The sequence below is a fragment of the Gorilla gorilla genome, chromosome 13 (genome assembly GCF_029281585.2).
Source record: "Gorilla gorilla gorilla isolate KB3781 chromosome 13, NHGRI_mGorGor1-v2.1_pri, whole genome shotgun sequence".
NCBI classification, from domain to species: Eukaryota; Metazoa; Chordata; class Mammalia; order Primates; family Hominidae; genus Gorilla; species Gorilla gorilla.
Window position 1 is genome coordinate 27,291,273 of NC_073237.2, and position 15,539 is coordinate 27,306,811.

Here is a 15,539-nt window from a genome sequence, read left to right on the forward strand (position 1 = left end):
CCTCTTCCTGATAGCATCTGTGGTAGGCAGAATAATTCCCCTTCTCCAAAGATGTCCATGTTCTAATCCTGTGCATTGTTCTTACCTTACATGGGAAGAAACTTGGTGATTAAGATTTTGAGATGGGATGATTATCCTTGGTTATCTAGTTAGGCCCAGTGTAATCCCAAGGGTTCTTGAGGAGACAAGGAGGTCAAATGTGGAAGTAGGAGTTGTGACAATGGGAGCAAGAGATTGGAGTGATGTGTGGAAGGAGGAACAAGCCCTACTGACATCTGACTGCTGACCTCCGAACTGTAATAGAATAAATGCATTACCACTAAATTCGTGCTAATAACAGTAATAGGAAATTCAAATACCATCCTTCTGATTTGGGGAACAAAGGTGACTAACACATATTTTATTATAAATATTTATTTTAAAAAATTTCTTGGCAGTTAAAAGGAAGTGGCATAATGAGCAGGACAGGACAGTTACCGGCTCCCCCTCAGATGCCTCTGGCTGGCTTCTCACATTCTCCAAGATCCAGCCTCTAGGCTCCAGTCTCGGCTACCTCTGCTGGGCGGTAGCTCACACCCCCTTTGGTTCCCCTTCTGTATGTACACAACAGGAAAGGCTAATCAGAAAACTGGCCCAGGAGCAGCTCATTTGTATGCACTTTGCATGAAGTGACTCCACAAGGGGTGGGGGAAGCTTGTGCCTGAAGAAAGGGTCAGTGTAATACCTGTGCTGCCTTCTCATCTGCACAAGGAACGCGACGCTGGTGACAGCAAAAAGGAGGCCAAAAACCAGGGCTAGGATGTCACCTGCGATGGAGAGCAGAGAGGGCTGCTTTGGGAAGGAAGAGGGGTCTGCAGAATTCCTCAACACCTGCCTCAGTGCACTCCACCACCCCCGCCCCAAGTTCTCAGGCAGCCCCTAGTGCCTCAGTCTCCAGAAGAGGCCAGCCAAGGGATGAGGGTGGATACATGAGAAGGGGTAAGATAAGCACTGTTTTTGCTTCCTAAAAGCCAAGTAAAAGGGCTGTTTGGGGCCAGGCACAGTGGCTCGTGCCTACAGTCCCAGTGCTTTGAGAAGCTAAGGTGAAAGGATTGCCTGAGCCTAGGAGTTCGAGGCTGCAGTGAGCTATGATCGTGCCACAACACCCCAGCCTGGGCAACAGAGTGAGACCCTATCTTTAAAAAAAAGGGGGGGATTGTTTTGCGAGAGGGATGCTGGGAGATTTCTCCAGCTTCATTCTAATCAATTAGCCCCTGGGGACAATGGGGGAATCCCCACCATGATCTGCCTCTCTATTATTGGGGTTTGGGTCTGTTCTGCAGAAAAGGAGAGGGAGCAGAGGCGGTCCTGAGCAGCCCTGGGGCTGAATGGTGCTGAGGAGTCTCCTGGCGTCAGGACCAAGAGGAGGGGCAGACTCACCAGCAGCCAGGCAGGAATTCAGCTGGACTGGAGAGAAAAAGGAGATGTGAGAGGCGGGCTGTGACCACCAATGACAGACACTGGCACATACATGGGAGGATAAGGGACTACTGGCTGGGGGGAAACCAGACAAAGCTGTACCTGGCTCAGCAGCCCGAGGACTGCTGTCCACTCCAGCAGGGAAGGAGGCCTCAATCACTCGCCCATTCAAAGGCTGCGTCGCTCGGAAGTTCAGCTGTAGCCGAGAGTCACCAGGTCCCCACAGGGTGTCAGAGAGGGTGTGGAGCTAGGGAGGTCAGTGGACAGCGTGGGTGGGTTCATGGCATGACAGGAAACAAGGGTCCCAGGCCAGCTCACAACCAGCACCTCAGGGCTCCACCCTCCAGCTCCTGTATTCCCCATCCGGCCTCTTGATTTCTTTTATAAATAAATTAATGTATCCTAAAGATGGTAGGCAGTGGTGGGATCATAGCTCACTGCAGCCTCAAACTCCTGGAATCAAGCGATCTTCCCACCTCAGGCTCCTTGAGTAGCTGGGACTAGGCGCACACCACCATGCCCAGCTATTTTTGGTTTTGTTGGGGTTTTTTTGGTAGAGATGGGGTCACACTATGTCGCCCCGCCTTGTCTTGAACTCCTGGGCTCAAACCATTCTCCCACCTCAGCCTCCCAACGTGGTGGGATTATAGGCGTAAGCCACAGAGCCCAGCCTTGATTTCTTTCTTCTCCTCTTTCTCATCTCATCTTACATCCTCTTTCCCCTGCACCCACTGTGTCCACACACACCCCAGGCCCACCTGCTTAGCACTCAGCATCACTGTCTGGTTAAACACAGTCCAGATGACACCCTGGGCACAGGGCGGTGTAGTCAGAGACCCCTCATATTGGAAGTAGCGGCTGAGGTCAGAGGGCAGGAGTGCAGATATGTCCAGTCCTGGGACCTGAGTCTCTGAGCCTGTGAAGAGGATCTATGTTGGGGTCTCATCTACATTGCACCCCCTTAAAGCTTCAGGGTATAGGGATACAGTTTCACCTCCCAGAAGCCAAGGTAACTCAACTCTGAGACCACTTCTTCACTAAGTGCAGGCCCTTCCCATAAGACGTAACTCAAAGAAAAGTACAGGGCTTTGGGGCAACTGGAAGGGGCCTGAGGAAGCAAGAGAAGGAGAAAGAAAGGAAGGAGAGAAGGGAAGGTGGGAGGGAAGGGAGGAAGGAAGAGAAGGAAAGAAGAAAGACCATCTGAGTCTACACTCTTAACTCTGTGTACCATCATAAAGTGCTGGGCCACAAGTTTAAGCCCAGAGCAAATTAAAAAGAAAAAATGAATCCCAGCACTTTGGGAGGCCGAGGCTGGTGGATCACAAGGTCAGGAGTTTGAGAGCAGCCTGGCCAATATGGTGAAACCCTGTCTCTACTAAAGATGTAAAAAAAAAAAAAAAAAAAAAGAAAAGAAAAAATGATCTGAATAACTTGTAAATAAATATGAATATTGATAACTATACAAAACAGACACAAGAAATGCAAAGGCAGAGTTCTACCTAGTCTAGCAGAAACCTAAAAGGTCTAGTAGAGTAAGTGAGATTTAAAATGACCCAAGAGTGACTAAGAAGAGAACGATTTCCAACAAAAGTATTTACAAAGTTAAAATATTTGATGCTTATTAAAGATAAACAGTTCTCAGAAAAAGTTTAGCTCTCCAGACTTGACCTTGACAATTCCAAACACCATTTTTTGGTCTTTTTTTTTTTTGTCTTATTTTGGTTTTTGCTTGGTTTTCTTTTTTTTTTTTTTTTTTTTGAGACGGAGTCTCACTCTGTTGCCCAGGCTGGAGTGCAGTGGTACGATCTCGGCTCACTGCAACTTCTGCCTCCCAGGTTCATGCCATTCTCCCGCCTCAGCCTCCCGAGTAGCTGCGATTACAGGCACCCGCCACCACGCCTGGCTATTTTTTCGTATTTTTAGTAGAGATGGGGTTTCACCATGTTGGCCAGGATGGTCTTGATCTCTTGACCTTGTGATCCACCTGCTTTGGCCTCCCAAAGTGCTGGGATTACAGGCGTAAGCCACCGTGCCCGGCTGTTTTTGCTTGGTTTTCAATCTGTAGGCAGCCGTTTGCAGGTAACTGTGTCTGTCAGCTTCATGGCTGGCTCATGCTTCAATCCCTCCTGCACTGGAGGGAGCCCATCTCCAGCCTCAGACCTGAAGCTCCGAAGGGTGATTCTTTATGAACTAGGCCACAGAGATTAGTGGCCAGACCAACAAACTGACCTTCCTCAGCGATTTCTTCCAAGCGAGACAGCAACTGCTCATAGGCACTGTTTTCTTCCGGGCCCTCCTGGGGGATGACATTGTAAGACAGATGAGTGCATGTATCCAGGGCCATGGCTGAAGGCCGGAACATGAAGGGGGTTCCCATAGTCCTCTCCCATTCCTCAGCTCTGAGAATGCTGAGGGAACATAAAATTGTAATGGTTGTTGCTTTTTGTTGTTGTTGTTGTTGTTGTTTTTAGAGACAGTGTCTCCCTCTTAAAATCCTATGTATTATTTCAAACTCTATGTACTCTTGCTGTGCGAACCAACAAGCTTGGTGGACTGGTTTTCAATGACAAGCTGGAGAGAGAGGGAGAGAGCCCACTTTACTAGGATACTAGGCTCTCAGTGACCCGTGCCCTTCTGACGTTTACAGTCTCACTCACTGCTGCCTCCGTACGTACTCCCCACAGGAAACCATATATACACCTTTGTGTTGGTGTCACCTCTGCATTCACCTTCATGATTCTGTGTTTGGCTTTTCAGGTGAGGTCCTGACATGCCACTTCTTTTATTTATTATTCTTTTTTCTTATTTTGCTTATGAACCTAATGTTAAGAACATTATGAACCTAAGAGTATGAACATATTGACATGCTATGTTGGAGGCATTTCTCTGAACTTTGTGCTGTGTGGCTGGCATTAAAGAATCAGTGAGTGTGGCTGGGCACGGTGGCTCACACTTGTAATCAGCACTTTGGTAGGCTGAGTCAGGCGGATCACTTGAGGCCAGGAGTTTGAGACCAGCCTGACCAACATGGTGAAACCCTGTCTACTAAAAATACAAAAAAAAATTAGCTGGGCATGGTGGCACACACCTGTAACCCCAGCTAGTCAGGAAGCTGAGGCAGGAGAATCCCTTGAACCCGGGAGGTGGAAGTTGCAGTGACCCAAGATCACACCACTGCACTCCAGCCTGGGCGACAGAGAGAGACTCTGTCAAAAATAAATAAATAAATAAATAAATAAAAGTGAGTGAGTGAACCTAGCAGGCATCTCACCATCCCTTCCCTTTACTGGCCTCCTCTAATCATGGTGTATGTAGCCATTCCCTAAATAGGCCATATTCTGAGTCTTTGCACATTCTGTTTCCTCTGCAATGAACACTTCCTTTTCTTTTCTACCAGTGAAGGCTTTAAGTGTCACCTCCTCTGTGACCACCATTTTTACTATGTCCTTCCTATGTGTCTGTCATGTCAGCCTCCCCCACTGGCTGTGGGCTCCCTACAGGCAAGGACCTACAGCTTCAGAATCCTTGTTGGGGGCTGGTGCCTGGTTCACAGTGGGTGTTAAATGAACAAACAGTGCGTGAATGAGTTTGTCAGCCAGGGGCCTGGGTGAGCTTGCTGGGATGGGGTCTCTGGCTCCACGATAGAGTCCGGGAGGAGCATGGGATGGGAAAGCGGGGAGTAGGGGGTGTCCAGGATCTGGTACCTCCAGAAAGGCGGCCAACACGGCCAGGCCTCCGGGGCGCCCCAAGGCCTCGTCAACTCTGGCAAAGGCGGTGCTGAGGTGAACCACGTGGATCTGAAAAAGACACGAGGGTAGGAGAGGGCCACGTCTCTGGCCCCGCCCCGCCCCGCTCCTTTGCCCCTTCTCGGCCAGCTCCGCGCTCACCTCGGCAGGGAAACGGTGGCCTTCCACAGTGTGCTCCGAGCCCGGACGACCTGCAGCCCCCCAGTGCAGATGCAGCTGCAGAGCCCGGTACTCCCGCCCGGGACCCAGAGCCATCTCTAGCCCAGGAGGCAGGGTCAGTTGCACTGCGTAGGGAGAGGCAAGTGAGCCGGCCCCGCCCGGGAGGGCCAGCCCAACCCCCGGGCAGGCACTGCCGCGACGGTTCCCTTCCCTGCGCCCCGCCCCATCCCCAAGCCTCGGCGGGGAGACCCCCTCACCACTGTGGCCATTGTTGCGCAGGCGCAGTTCTGGGAGCGGCGGAAGCTGGAAGCCCAGGAGTAACAGGGGGCGCAGGGCCGGGCAGAAGGCGGCGAGCTGGGGGCGGATATCCACCGGGGACTGGAAGCGGCCCGCGCAGGCTGGGGACACCTGGGGCCAGGGCGGGTCGCCTGGGGTGGGAGAGTATAGTGAGGAAGTCTGACGCCTAGGTCAGGAACTTAGGGAACCCGGGTAGAAAAGGTGAGGGGGTGGGACGCCCGGGACCAGTGTTCAGGGACGGCTGTAGGGGAGATCCACAGAGCTGGGTTCCCAGATTGGGTCTGTGCAGCGGGTGGGTGTCTCACCTCCATAGCGCCAATGACTCTGGTCATCCCCTGTATAAATGAAAAGGATGAACCGCTCAAGCTTAGAGCCCCAATCCCTTCCTGGCGGCCAAAACGATGTCACAAACGCAGATGCCTTACAGGAGCATTACGGGTAACAAATGCCTTAAGCGGGCCAGGTGCAAAGCACAGGAGACCTCACCCAAACTCAACACCGCAGCTGGGTGGGCCAAACAGCAATCCTACCAGCTTGCAATCATTGTCTTAGGGTCTGTAAAAGTGAGTGGCTGCGGCCGGGCGCGGTGGCTCACGCCTGTAATCCCAGCACTTTGGGAGGCCGAGGCGGGCGGATCACGAGGTCAGGAGATCGAGACCATCCTGGCTAACATGGTGAAACCCCGTCTCTACTAAAAATACAAAAAAAATTAGCCGGGCGTGGTGGCGGGCGCCTGTAATCCCAGCTACTCGGGAGGCTGAGGCAGGAGAATGGCGTGAACCCGGGAGGCGGAGCTTGCAGTGAACGGAGATCGCGCCACTGCACTCCAGGCTGGGTAACAGAGCGAGACTCCGTCTCAAAAAAAAAAAAAAAAAAAAAAAAAAAAAAAAAAAAGTGAGTGGCTGCTTCAGGCCAGGCGCTGTGGCTCACGCCTATAATCCCAGCACTTTGGGAGGCCAGAGTGGTTGGATCACCTGAGATCAGGAGTTCGAGGCCAGCCATGACCAACATGGCGAAACCCCGTCTCTACTAAAAATACAAAAATTAGCCGGGCGTAGTGGCGCATGCCTCTAATCCCAGCTACTTGGCTAGAGGCTGAGGCAGGAGAATCACTTGAACCCGGGAGGTGGAGGTTGCAGTGAGCCGAGATCGCGCCATTGCACTCCAGCCTGGGCAACAAAAGTGAAAGTTTGTCTCAAAAAAAAAAAAAAAAAAAAAAGTGAGTGGGCACTTCAGTCCTGAGTCCCAAATGAGTGAGTACACCATCTTTCCTTTCTCCCTTCTTTCTTCTCCCCACTCATCCCTCTGCCTTGTATGGTCTCCAACCCCTTTCCCCAAATTCCTGGCTTGGGAGTCAAGAAGCCACGTTTCTATACCAGCTGTGTCCCTTCTTTCTAGGTCTCAATTTCCTCATTGTAGCCTAAGATGAGATGACTTCTACCAGCTCTTCTTGCTTGTCTCTGGTACCCACTTCACCTCCCAAGCTTTCCTTTTCTCTTCCCCTCAAACTCTCTGACTCTCCTTCTCCACCTATTTTTTTCCTCTGTCTGCACATTTTTTCTCTCATCTGCACTTCTCATCCCTTTCTCTTCTCCAGCCTCCCCCTTCTCTCCCATCTCATCCAGCTCACCTCTCTCCTTTTGCACCCTTTTTATTTTCTCTCCACGTCTGTCCCTTTCTACCTCCGAGAGTGGGGATGGGGATATTGGTATGGGACCTCTGGAAGGGCTTCTGTCGGGAGTACAGTCTCCCCTCCTTCCCTGAGTGACCAGAGCCTAGGCTGGGGTATGGGAGGGGAGGCATGAACCTCCTGGAACCTGGATTTGGAGATTGATGACCACTTACCTTCTTTGTCCCTGTGGGCATTATTCTGGGGTTCTTGAGGATCTCCAGGAGCCTCAACAGTAGGTAGATCCTCTAACTTCAGGGAGCCCTCTTCTTCTGATTTAGGCTTAACTTCAGGTAGATCCTCCTCTCCAGGTAGATCCTCCTCTCCGAGTGGATCCTCCTCTCTGGGTGGATCCTCCTCTCTGGGTGAATCCTCTTCACTGGGCAGATCCTCCTCGCCCAGTGGGTCATCTTCCCCAGAAGAGCCTCCTCCCAGGGGGGAATCCTCCTGCATCCAGGGCAACCTCTGGGGATGGGCAGGCACCAGAAGCAGCAGTGACAGCAGCAGTTGCACAGTGAGGCCTGGAGCAGGGGCTGGGATCAACAGAGGGAGCCAGGGGCTGGGGCACAGGGGAGCCATGCGGCTGACTGTGGGGTGTCCCAGCACACGGTGTGTACGGGCTGTACGTGCATTGGAAACAAGAGCTGGGTGGGGGAGGAGCAAGCCTGGAGGGGAGCAGGCTGACTCACAGAGCGCCCTTTTGCAGAGATGGAGCCAAAGTCTCACAGGTTTGTCTGGCCCTGTGCCCTCTCCCCCATACCAAAGCCAGGATGGGGGTGGAGTGAGGGGCAGGTGTGTGCACAGGCAGAAGGTTATCGGGGCCATGGACTCAGCTTGGAACCCAAGGCACCACCTGGCACTATGCAGGCTCTCCCTGGCACCACCCAGCTGCTTGCCAGCCAGCCTCAGCTAACCCTGGCCTGCTTCCCAGCTCCAGGCACAGAAGGGGAAAGGCAGGGGAGCTGGGGCCCCCATGTCCTCTGGCTGAGAGGGAAAGCAGCTCATGTATACATCCCTGACTCCACCAGGAAGCAGGTAAAGAGGTAGGGCAGGCTGCTAGGGGAGCCCGAGGGTGAGTTAAGTAATGGGTATGTGGGAGACAAACTTGAGCTTGAATGACAAGCAAGTGTATGTGTCAGAGGGGCTCTGATAGGTTTAACCTATATTTATTTTTCAACACATTACTCTCCTGCTCAAAAGCCTTCATTGGCTCCCCACTGCCTGCCACGATATGCACATTGTGTACTTCTGACTTCCAACTTCCTTCAAAACCTTGCCCAAGAGACCTTCCATCTTGTCTCCTACTACTCTCCCTCATACTCTAGCCAAATTAAACTATTATTTTTTTCTCCAAACCTTTTACCACCTTTGTTAATCTAGTTCTTGTTCCCTGAAATGCTATTTACTATTGCATTCAACAAATATTTATTTAGTACCACCATAGGTCCAGCACTGGGCTATGGACTAGGGACATGGAAATGAATAAGACACGGTCCCTCATTTTGGGAGGCTGAGGTGGGTGGATTGCTTGAGTCCAGGAGTTCGAGACCAGCCCGGGCAACATGGCCAAACCCTGTCTCTACTAGAAATACAAAAAATTAGCCAGGTGTAATGGCATGTGCCTGTAGTCCCAGCTACTCAGGAGGCTGAAATGGGATGATGGCTTGAGCCGAGGCAGTTGAGGCTGCAGTGAGCTGAGATTGTACCATTGCACTCTGGCCTGGGTGACAGAGCAAGACCCTGTCTCAAAACAACAACAACAACAACAACAACAACAAAAAACGCTACCTGCCCTGAGCAGCTCACAATCTAGTGAGTGAGGGCAAACCCTGTCAATATCATCATATTAAGGGAAGAGAGATGAATTCTGCTTTAGAAGATAATATAGACGTAGGCAAATTTGATCATGTCCTTGAAGAAATACCAGTTCCATTGGTAAAAACAATAGGGAGAATGATATTCTGGGCAAAGGGAAGGCATAAAATATTATGAGCAGGAGAGTGACAGAATCCAGTTCTCATACTAGGTCACGCTGAGGGCTTGAGGGCTAGTATGGAGCACAGATTGCAGGGGAAGACTGGGTGCAAGGAGATGGGGCAGAAGAGTGTGAGGACACCAAGAATGGGCTTAGGCCTCCCAGTTTTTTTCTTTTCTCTTCTTTTCTTTTTCTTTTCTTTTTTTTTTTTGAGACAGAGTCTCACTCTGCTACCCAGGCTGGAGTGAAGTGGCGCGATCTCGGCCCACTGCAATCTCCACCTCCCAGGTTCAAGCGATTCTCTTGCCTCAGCCTCCTGAGTAGCTGGGACTACAGGCACCTGCCACCACGCCCAGCTAATTTTTGTATTTTTGGTAGAGATTGGGGTTTTGCCATGTTGGCCAGGCTTGTCTTGAACTCCTGACCTCAGGTGATCTGCCCGCCTTGGCCTCCCAAAGTGCTGGGATTACAGGCTGGTTTTTTTTCTAATTAATTATTTTTAAAATTTATTTTAGAGATGGGATCTCACTGTGTTGCCCAGGCTGGAGGGCAGTGGCTATTTACAGGTGCAACCCTGTTACTGATCAGCATTGAGTTTTGACCTGCTCCAGTTTCCACCTGGGTCCGTTCAACCATCCTTAGGCAACCAGGTTGATGCAGAACTTAGTGCAGACACCTGACTGGTATACTACACTACAGCCCAGAAATCCTGGGATCAAGTGATCCTCCTGCCTCAACCTCCCAAGTAGCTGGGACTACAGGCACGCGCCATTACACCTGGCTAGTCTGCCCTTTTAACAATTTATTAAGCCTCCTCCAGTCCTTCAGGTGCTGTTCTAGGCCCTACAGATGCAGCATTGAATAGAGAATAGCTCTACTGTTTTGTAGCTCACATTCTAGTAAGGCTCCATTGGCTTAAACAAACTACAAGAGAATAAGGCCATTTCAGGTCCATATCTAGGGCTAATATTCAGTAGGCACCCACCAATATGGTTGTGTAGGTTAATTAAATATATTAAGATATTTCTAATCCTGTTGGCATATAGCCATGGCCCCTAGCTCCAGGGTACCCCTGCTACCCTAGCTCTTCCTTAGGGACCCTCCAGACCTCCTGATCCCTTATCTAAAGAGGTATTCCCTGGCATAACAGAGTCCCCAGGAGCCCACTTGAGTGCTCAGCCACCTTCAACTCTGATAGGTCAGTGCTTGTGCACTTGCTGCTGTATCACAAATAGTTTTACTGGCCAGGTGCAGTGGCTCATGCCTCTAATACCAGCACTTTGGGAGGCCAAGGCGTGCAGATCACCTGAGGTCAGGAGTTCGAGACCAGCCTGGCCAACATGGTGAAACCCCGTCTCTACTAAAAATACAAAAATTAGCTGGGCATGGTGGCAGGCACCTGTAATCTCAGCTACTCAGGAGGCTGAGGCAGGAGAATGACTTGAACCTGGGAGGCAGAGGTTGCAGTGAGCCGAGATCGCGCCACTGCACTCCAGCCTGATCGACAGAGTGAGACTCTGTCTCAAAAACAAACAAACAGACAAAAATCGTCGCTAACACAGTGAAACCCCGTCTCTACTGAAAAAAAAAAAAAAAAAAATTAGCCGGGCGTGGTGGCGGGCGCCTGTAGTCCCAGCTACTCGGGAGGCTGAGGCAGGAGAATGGCGTGAACCCAGGAGGCAAAGCTTGTAGTAAGCTGAGATCGTGCCACTGCACTCCAGCCTGGGCGACAAAGCGAGACTCTGTTTCAAAAAAAAAAAAAATTTTACTGTCCTCCCTGTCTAATCCCTTCTGTTCTTTGAAACTCAGATGAAAGGCCACCTCCTTCAGGAAACTCCTTAACCAACCCTCTACCACTAGTCTGGAAAAGATCCCTGGCATCTTTGAGCCAACCCAGTTCTTTGCCTGCCCTCAATAATAACCTTGTCCACCATCTAACTCATATAAGGGTGATTTATGACATTTTATCTGCTCTAACGGCCTTCAGCTCCATAAGGGCAGGGTCCGTACTTGATTGAGTCAATCTTTTATTCAACAGCCATTATTGAGCATTTTCTTTTTGCAGATTACCTTGCCAGGTGCTTGAGAAATACCAAATTGACTAAGATATATTCTCTGCCCTCAAGGAGCTCATTGTCAATGACCTGTGCATGTCCACAACTATCCCATAAACATGACATAACTTTTTACATTATTATTATTTTTGAGACAAGGTCTTACTCTGTCACCCAGACTGGAGTACAGTGGCGTCATAGCTCACTGCAGGCTCGACCTCCTAGGCTCAAGTGATCCCCCTGCCTCAGCCTCCTGAGTAGCTAGGACCACAGGCACAAGCCACCACCCCTGGCTAATTTTTTTATTTGTTTTGTAGAGACAGGGTTTCGCTATATTGCCCAGGTTGGTCTTGAACTCTTGACCTCAAGTGATCCTCTGACCTCAAGTGATCCTCCAACCTCAGCCTCCAAAAGAGTTGGGATTATAGGCGTGAGCCACCATGCCTGGCCCAACACCACATTTTTGTGGCACTCCAAATCATCTGTGTTGTCGGATGACTGTCATATTGTACAACAAAATATATATGACTGAATAACAGCTGTCCTCCAAATGGTCAACCTCAGATGTAGTCAGCCTAAGATTCTAGGGTGCCATTTCTGGAGCCAAATTCAGAGCTCTCCATGGCAGTGTGGTCCAGGGTACACTCTGGATGGCCAGCTGATTGTCTTGGTCAGCTCTGTCATTAGCTTGGACCTTGCTTGGCCCCTGACACATGGAAGTACATGGTAATATCTGAATTGGATGGGCCTATACAAGACAGAATGTGGTAACGACTAATCCAGCTCTCTGTTACAGCTCACTCATTTTTCAAATGCGATTCCCTATGGCTCTGTTTCTCTGTCTCTCTCGTCTCTGGTCTGAGTGGAGAATGTGGACTCTGACCCTGGATCATGCTGGGAGTCTGCCAAACCCTCAAACAGGTTTGAGTTATTGTTTCCTGAGTCTCCCCGGGTTGGGACAGAGTATACTCAGGACTGACTGATCAGGGCACCCCACACCTGGATCAGGACCTCTCTGTGGTTATTATAGGCCAAGTGTTTGCTCATGAGGGTTTGTGTTTTCAAACACTGAGGGGTCATGTTACTAAAACATGTCTCTGCCTATCCCAGCATGGCAGAGGAGGAAACTATTCACTGATGGGGTAGAAAGGAAAATGCTCCCTTCTCCCAAGCCATAGCTTGGGGGCAAAGACTGATCAAATTCCTTGTGGAACCTTGAGGCTGACTTGTAGTTCTGGCTACCTCCCCATCTATATTCATTTCCAAGGGCTGCTGTAACAAATTACCACCAAGTGGGTGGCTTAAAACAACAGAAATGGATTTTCTCACAGTTCTGGAGGCCAGAGTCTGAAATCAAGGTTTTGACAGGACTGGACTCTCTCTGAAGGCTCTGGGGAAGAATCCTTCCTTGCCTCTTCTAGCTTCTGGCGGCTCCAGGCATTCCTTGACTTGTAGCTGCATTACTCCATGTCTGCCTCCAACTTCGCATGGCCTTCTCTTGCCCCTGTGTCTCCACTGGGTGTCTCTCACTGAGACACTTGTCATTGGATTTAGGGCCTACCAACATAATCCAGAATGATCTCATCTCAAGATCCTTAACTAATTATGTCTGCAAAGACCCTTTTTCCCAACAAGGTCACATATACAGGTCTTGGGGATTAGGACATGGACATGTCTTTATGGGGCCACCATTTAGTCCACCATCAGTGCAGGGGAACTGACGTGGACGCACAGGATGAGAAGGGATGAGTTCGTATTGAAGACTCTCATGCTTTTGCCCTTATCCTGCTACTTATCTTTGCAAGGCAGTGTCATCCACTCCCATGGCTCCTATAAATTGATGACACCCAAGTATTCCCAGGCTGGACTCTCTCCCCATGTCAGACCCATAACCATCTGCCTAATAGACAAGACCCAAGACATCTCCACTTGGATGTCCCACAAGTATTTCAAGTTTAACAGGCCCCAGGTTGAATTTGTCTTCCCCGCAAATCTCCTTTTCATCCTCCTTCAGTGAATAGCACCACCCTCCACCTAGAAGCCAGAAACCTGGTACCATCTCTACTTTCATCTTTTCCTTCACCCTAGCATTCAATAACCATGCCCTATGGATTCTACCTTCTAAATTTTTCATCTACATTTTTCATCTTGGCTCATACTTTCGTCACCTCTTACCTGGATGACTGCAACTGCCTCCTGATGGGTCTTGCTGAGTCCAGCCAACCAGAGTGATGTTTCTAAAATGGCACATCTGATGATCTCACTCCCTGTTTAAGGCCTTTCAATGGTTTCCCATTGCCCTTAGGATAAGGTTCACAGTACCTGACGTGGCCTTCAGCGGGCCGCCATTGCCCTGGTTTCCATGGTGGGCTTGTGACCTAGGGAGGTCCAATCAGTGAAGCTCTCTGTCTGAAGTATTTGATGGCTAAGGGAACCAACTCTGCGGACAACACATAAAGAAGCACACAGCCATTGTAACTGTGGGCAGCCATCTTGTACCCACAATGGAAGCCAGCCTTAAGATGAAGGTAAAACCACGGAAGGCACAGTGGAGTGGTGGAAAGAGGTCCTTGGTAACATGATTGAGCTGCTGGATTAGGCCAACACTAGGGCCCACCTGCTTCTGGACTTTTCAGTTGCATGAGCCAATAAATTATCTTAATGTTTAGCCACTTTGAATTTATTATTACTTATATCACAATTTTACTGATATAAATTCCTTCTAAGTTTGGCCTCTGTCTACCTCTCCAGTCTCCTTTGTCATCACTCTCTCCCTTGCAGTCTATGCTCTCATCTTACAGAACTTCTAGCAGTTCCTTAAATTCATCATATGCTTGCATATGTGTGTGTCCAAGCCTTTGTCCATGCTGTTTGACTCTTTTTTCCACTTCCCTTGCTGCCAGTGCCCAGCTCTGCCTAGCCAGGTTTTATTCATCCTTCAGGTCATCAGTTCACATATCACTTCCTTTGAGAAGAAGCCTTCCCTGACTCCTACACTAGGATCAGTCCCTTCACTGCATGCTTGTGTAGAAGACTACATGTCTCTTGTAATGTTTCCTCAGTTTATGGTGACTCCTTACTGTATCTGCCATGCTGGAGTGTAAGCTCCCTGTGGGCAGGGATCATATGTCTCTTGTCCACCATTTCATCTTCATGCCTAGCACAGGACCTGGCACATGATTGGCATTTAATTTTTTTTTTTTTTTTGAGACAGAGTTCTGCTCTTATTGCCCAGGCTGGAGTGCGATGACATGATCTCGGCTCACTGCAACCTCTGCCTCCTGGGTTCAAGCGATTCTCCTGCCTCAGCCTCCCAAGTAGCTGGGATTACAGGCATGTGCCACCATGCCCGGCTAATTTTGTATTTTTAGTAGAGATGGGGTTTCACCACGTTGGTCAGGCTGGTCTCTGACAACACATAAAAAAGCACACAGCCATTGTAACTGTAACTCCCGACCTCAGGTGATCCGCCTGCCTCAGCCTCCCAAAGTGCTGGGATTACAGGCGTGAGCCACCATGCCCAGCCTAATTTTGTTGAATGACTGATGATTGTTGTTCAAAGCATCCCTAGTGCTTCTCCAGCATCCATCGGATTGAAAGCAAAATTTGAGGATAAAGAATAAAGGGGTTATTGACTATCCTCTGAACCTCCTCCTGTTGGCCCCTCCTATCTTTGGCTGTGGGAGTGGAGTTTAGCAGCTGTTCCAGGTAGAGTATGGTGTGCCTGACTTGCTCTGTGGGAGACTCGGTCCCCAGGGAATTAGTTGTCACCAACTGTTTTCAGTGTGTCTTCTCGGCTTTGCCCTCTTCCTCTTCTAGAGTTGAATGATTCCCCAACCGAGGCTCACAGGAGGCTCTATTCCCCACCCCTCTTCCACCCACCCAAAGCACTAACACACACTGGCAGCATTCACAAACATACCCATCACCAACTGCACCCCAGGTGTTGTGGTCTACTCTCATCACCTGGGCTCACAGTGACACCAATTACCATGGGATTATCTGTCCTCTTCCATGTTTGAGCTCTTAGTGTGTGGACTGTCCCACATTCACTTGAGACAGTGTAACCAGTCCTTTACCTATCTGGTATCACCACCAGTTTCCTTGGGACGTAAGCCCAAGGTACAGTCTGATCCAAACTCTCCCCTTCCTTCATCCAAGTCCTTCAAGTTATTCCTCCC

General features: G+C 49.9%; 1 protein-coding gene across 2 annotated transcripts; it reads right to left on the bottom strand.

Moving 5' to 3' along the window:
* Positions 1–398: 398 nt before the first annotated feature.
* CA9 (carbonic anhydrase 9) lies at positions 399–8,064 on the bottom strand. 2 transcript variants are annotated; one of them, XM_019019915.3, is made up of 11 exons: positions 7,506–8,064; positions 5,966–5,995; positions 5,621–5,791; positions 5,346–5,488; positions 5,163–5,255; positions 3,688–3,754; positions 2,217–2,374; positions 1,561–1,705; positions 1,420–1,446; positions 725–806; positions 399–593 (listed from the first exon to the last, which is right to left on the bottom strand). In XM_019019915.3, exons 1-11 carry the CDS (start codon positions 7,906–7,908, stop codon positions 533–535), a joined length of 1,380 nt encoding a protein of 459 aa, XP_018875460.1. In that variant the 5' UTR covers positions 7,909–8,064; the 3' UTR covers positions 399–532. The 2 variants fall into 2 exon arrangements, with proteins under 2 accessions (XP_018875460.1, XP_063552324.1); XM_063696254.1 differs by lacking the exon at positions 5,966–5,995.
* Between the last annotated feature and the right edge of the window lie 7,475 nt (positions 8,065–15,539).

Excerpts from the sequence above, each read along its gene's own strand:
- CA9 (XM_019019915.3), bottom strand. The coding sequence starts at position 7,908 with ATGGCTCCCCTGTGCCCCAGCCCCTGGCTCCCTCTGTTGATCCCAGCC. Across the intron at positions 1,447-1,560 it reads TCCTCGGGCTGCTGAGCCAG|TCCAGCTGAATTCCTGCCTG; the intron begins GTACAGCTTTGT and ends TTTTCTCTCCAG. Across the intron at positions 594-724 it reads CAGATGAGAAGGCAGCACAG|AAGGGGAACCAAAGGGGGTG; the intron begins GTATTACACTGA and ends GTGTACATACAG.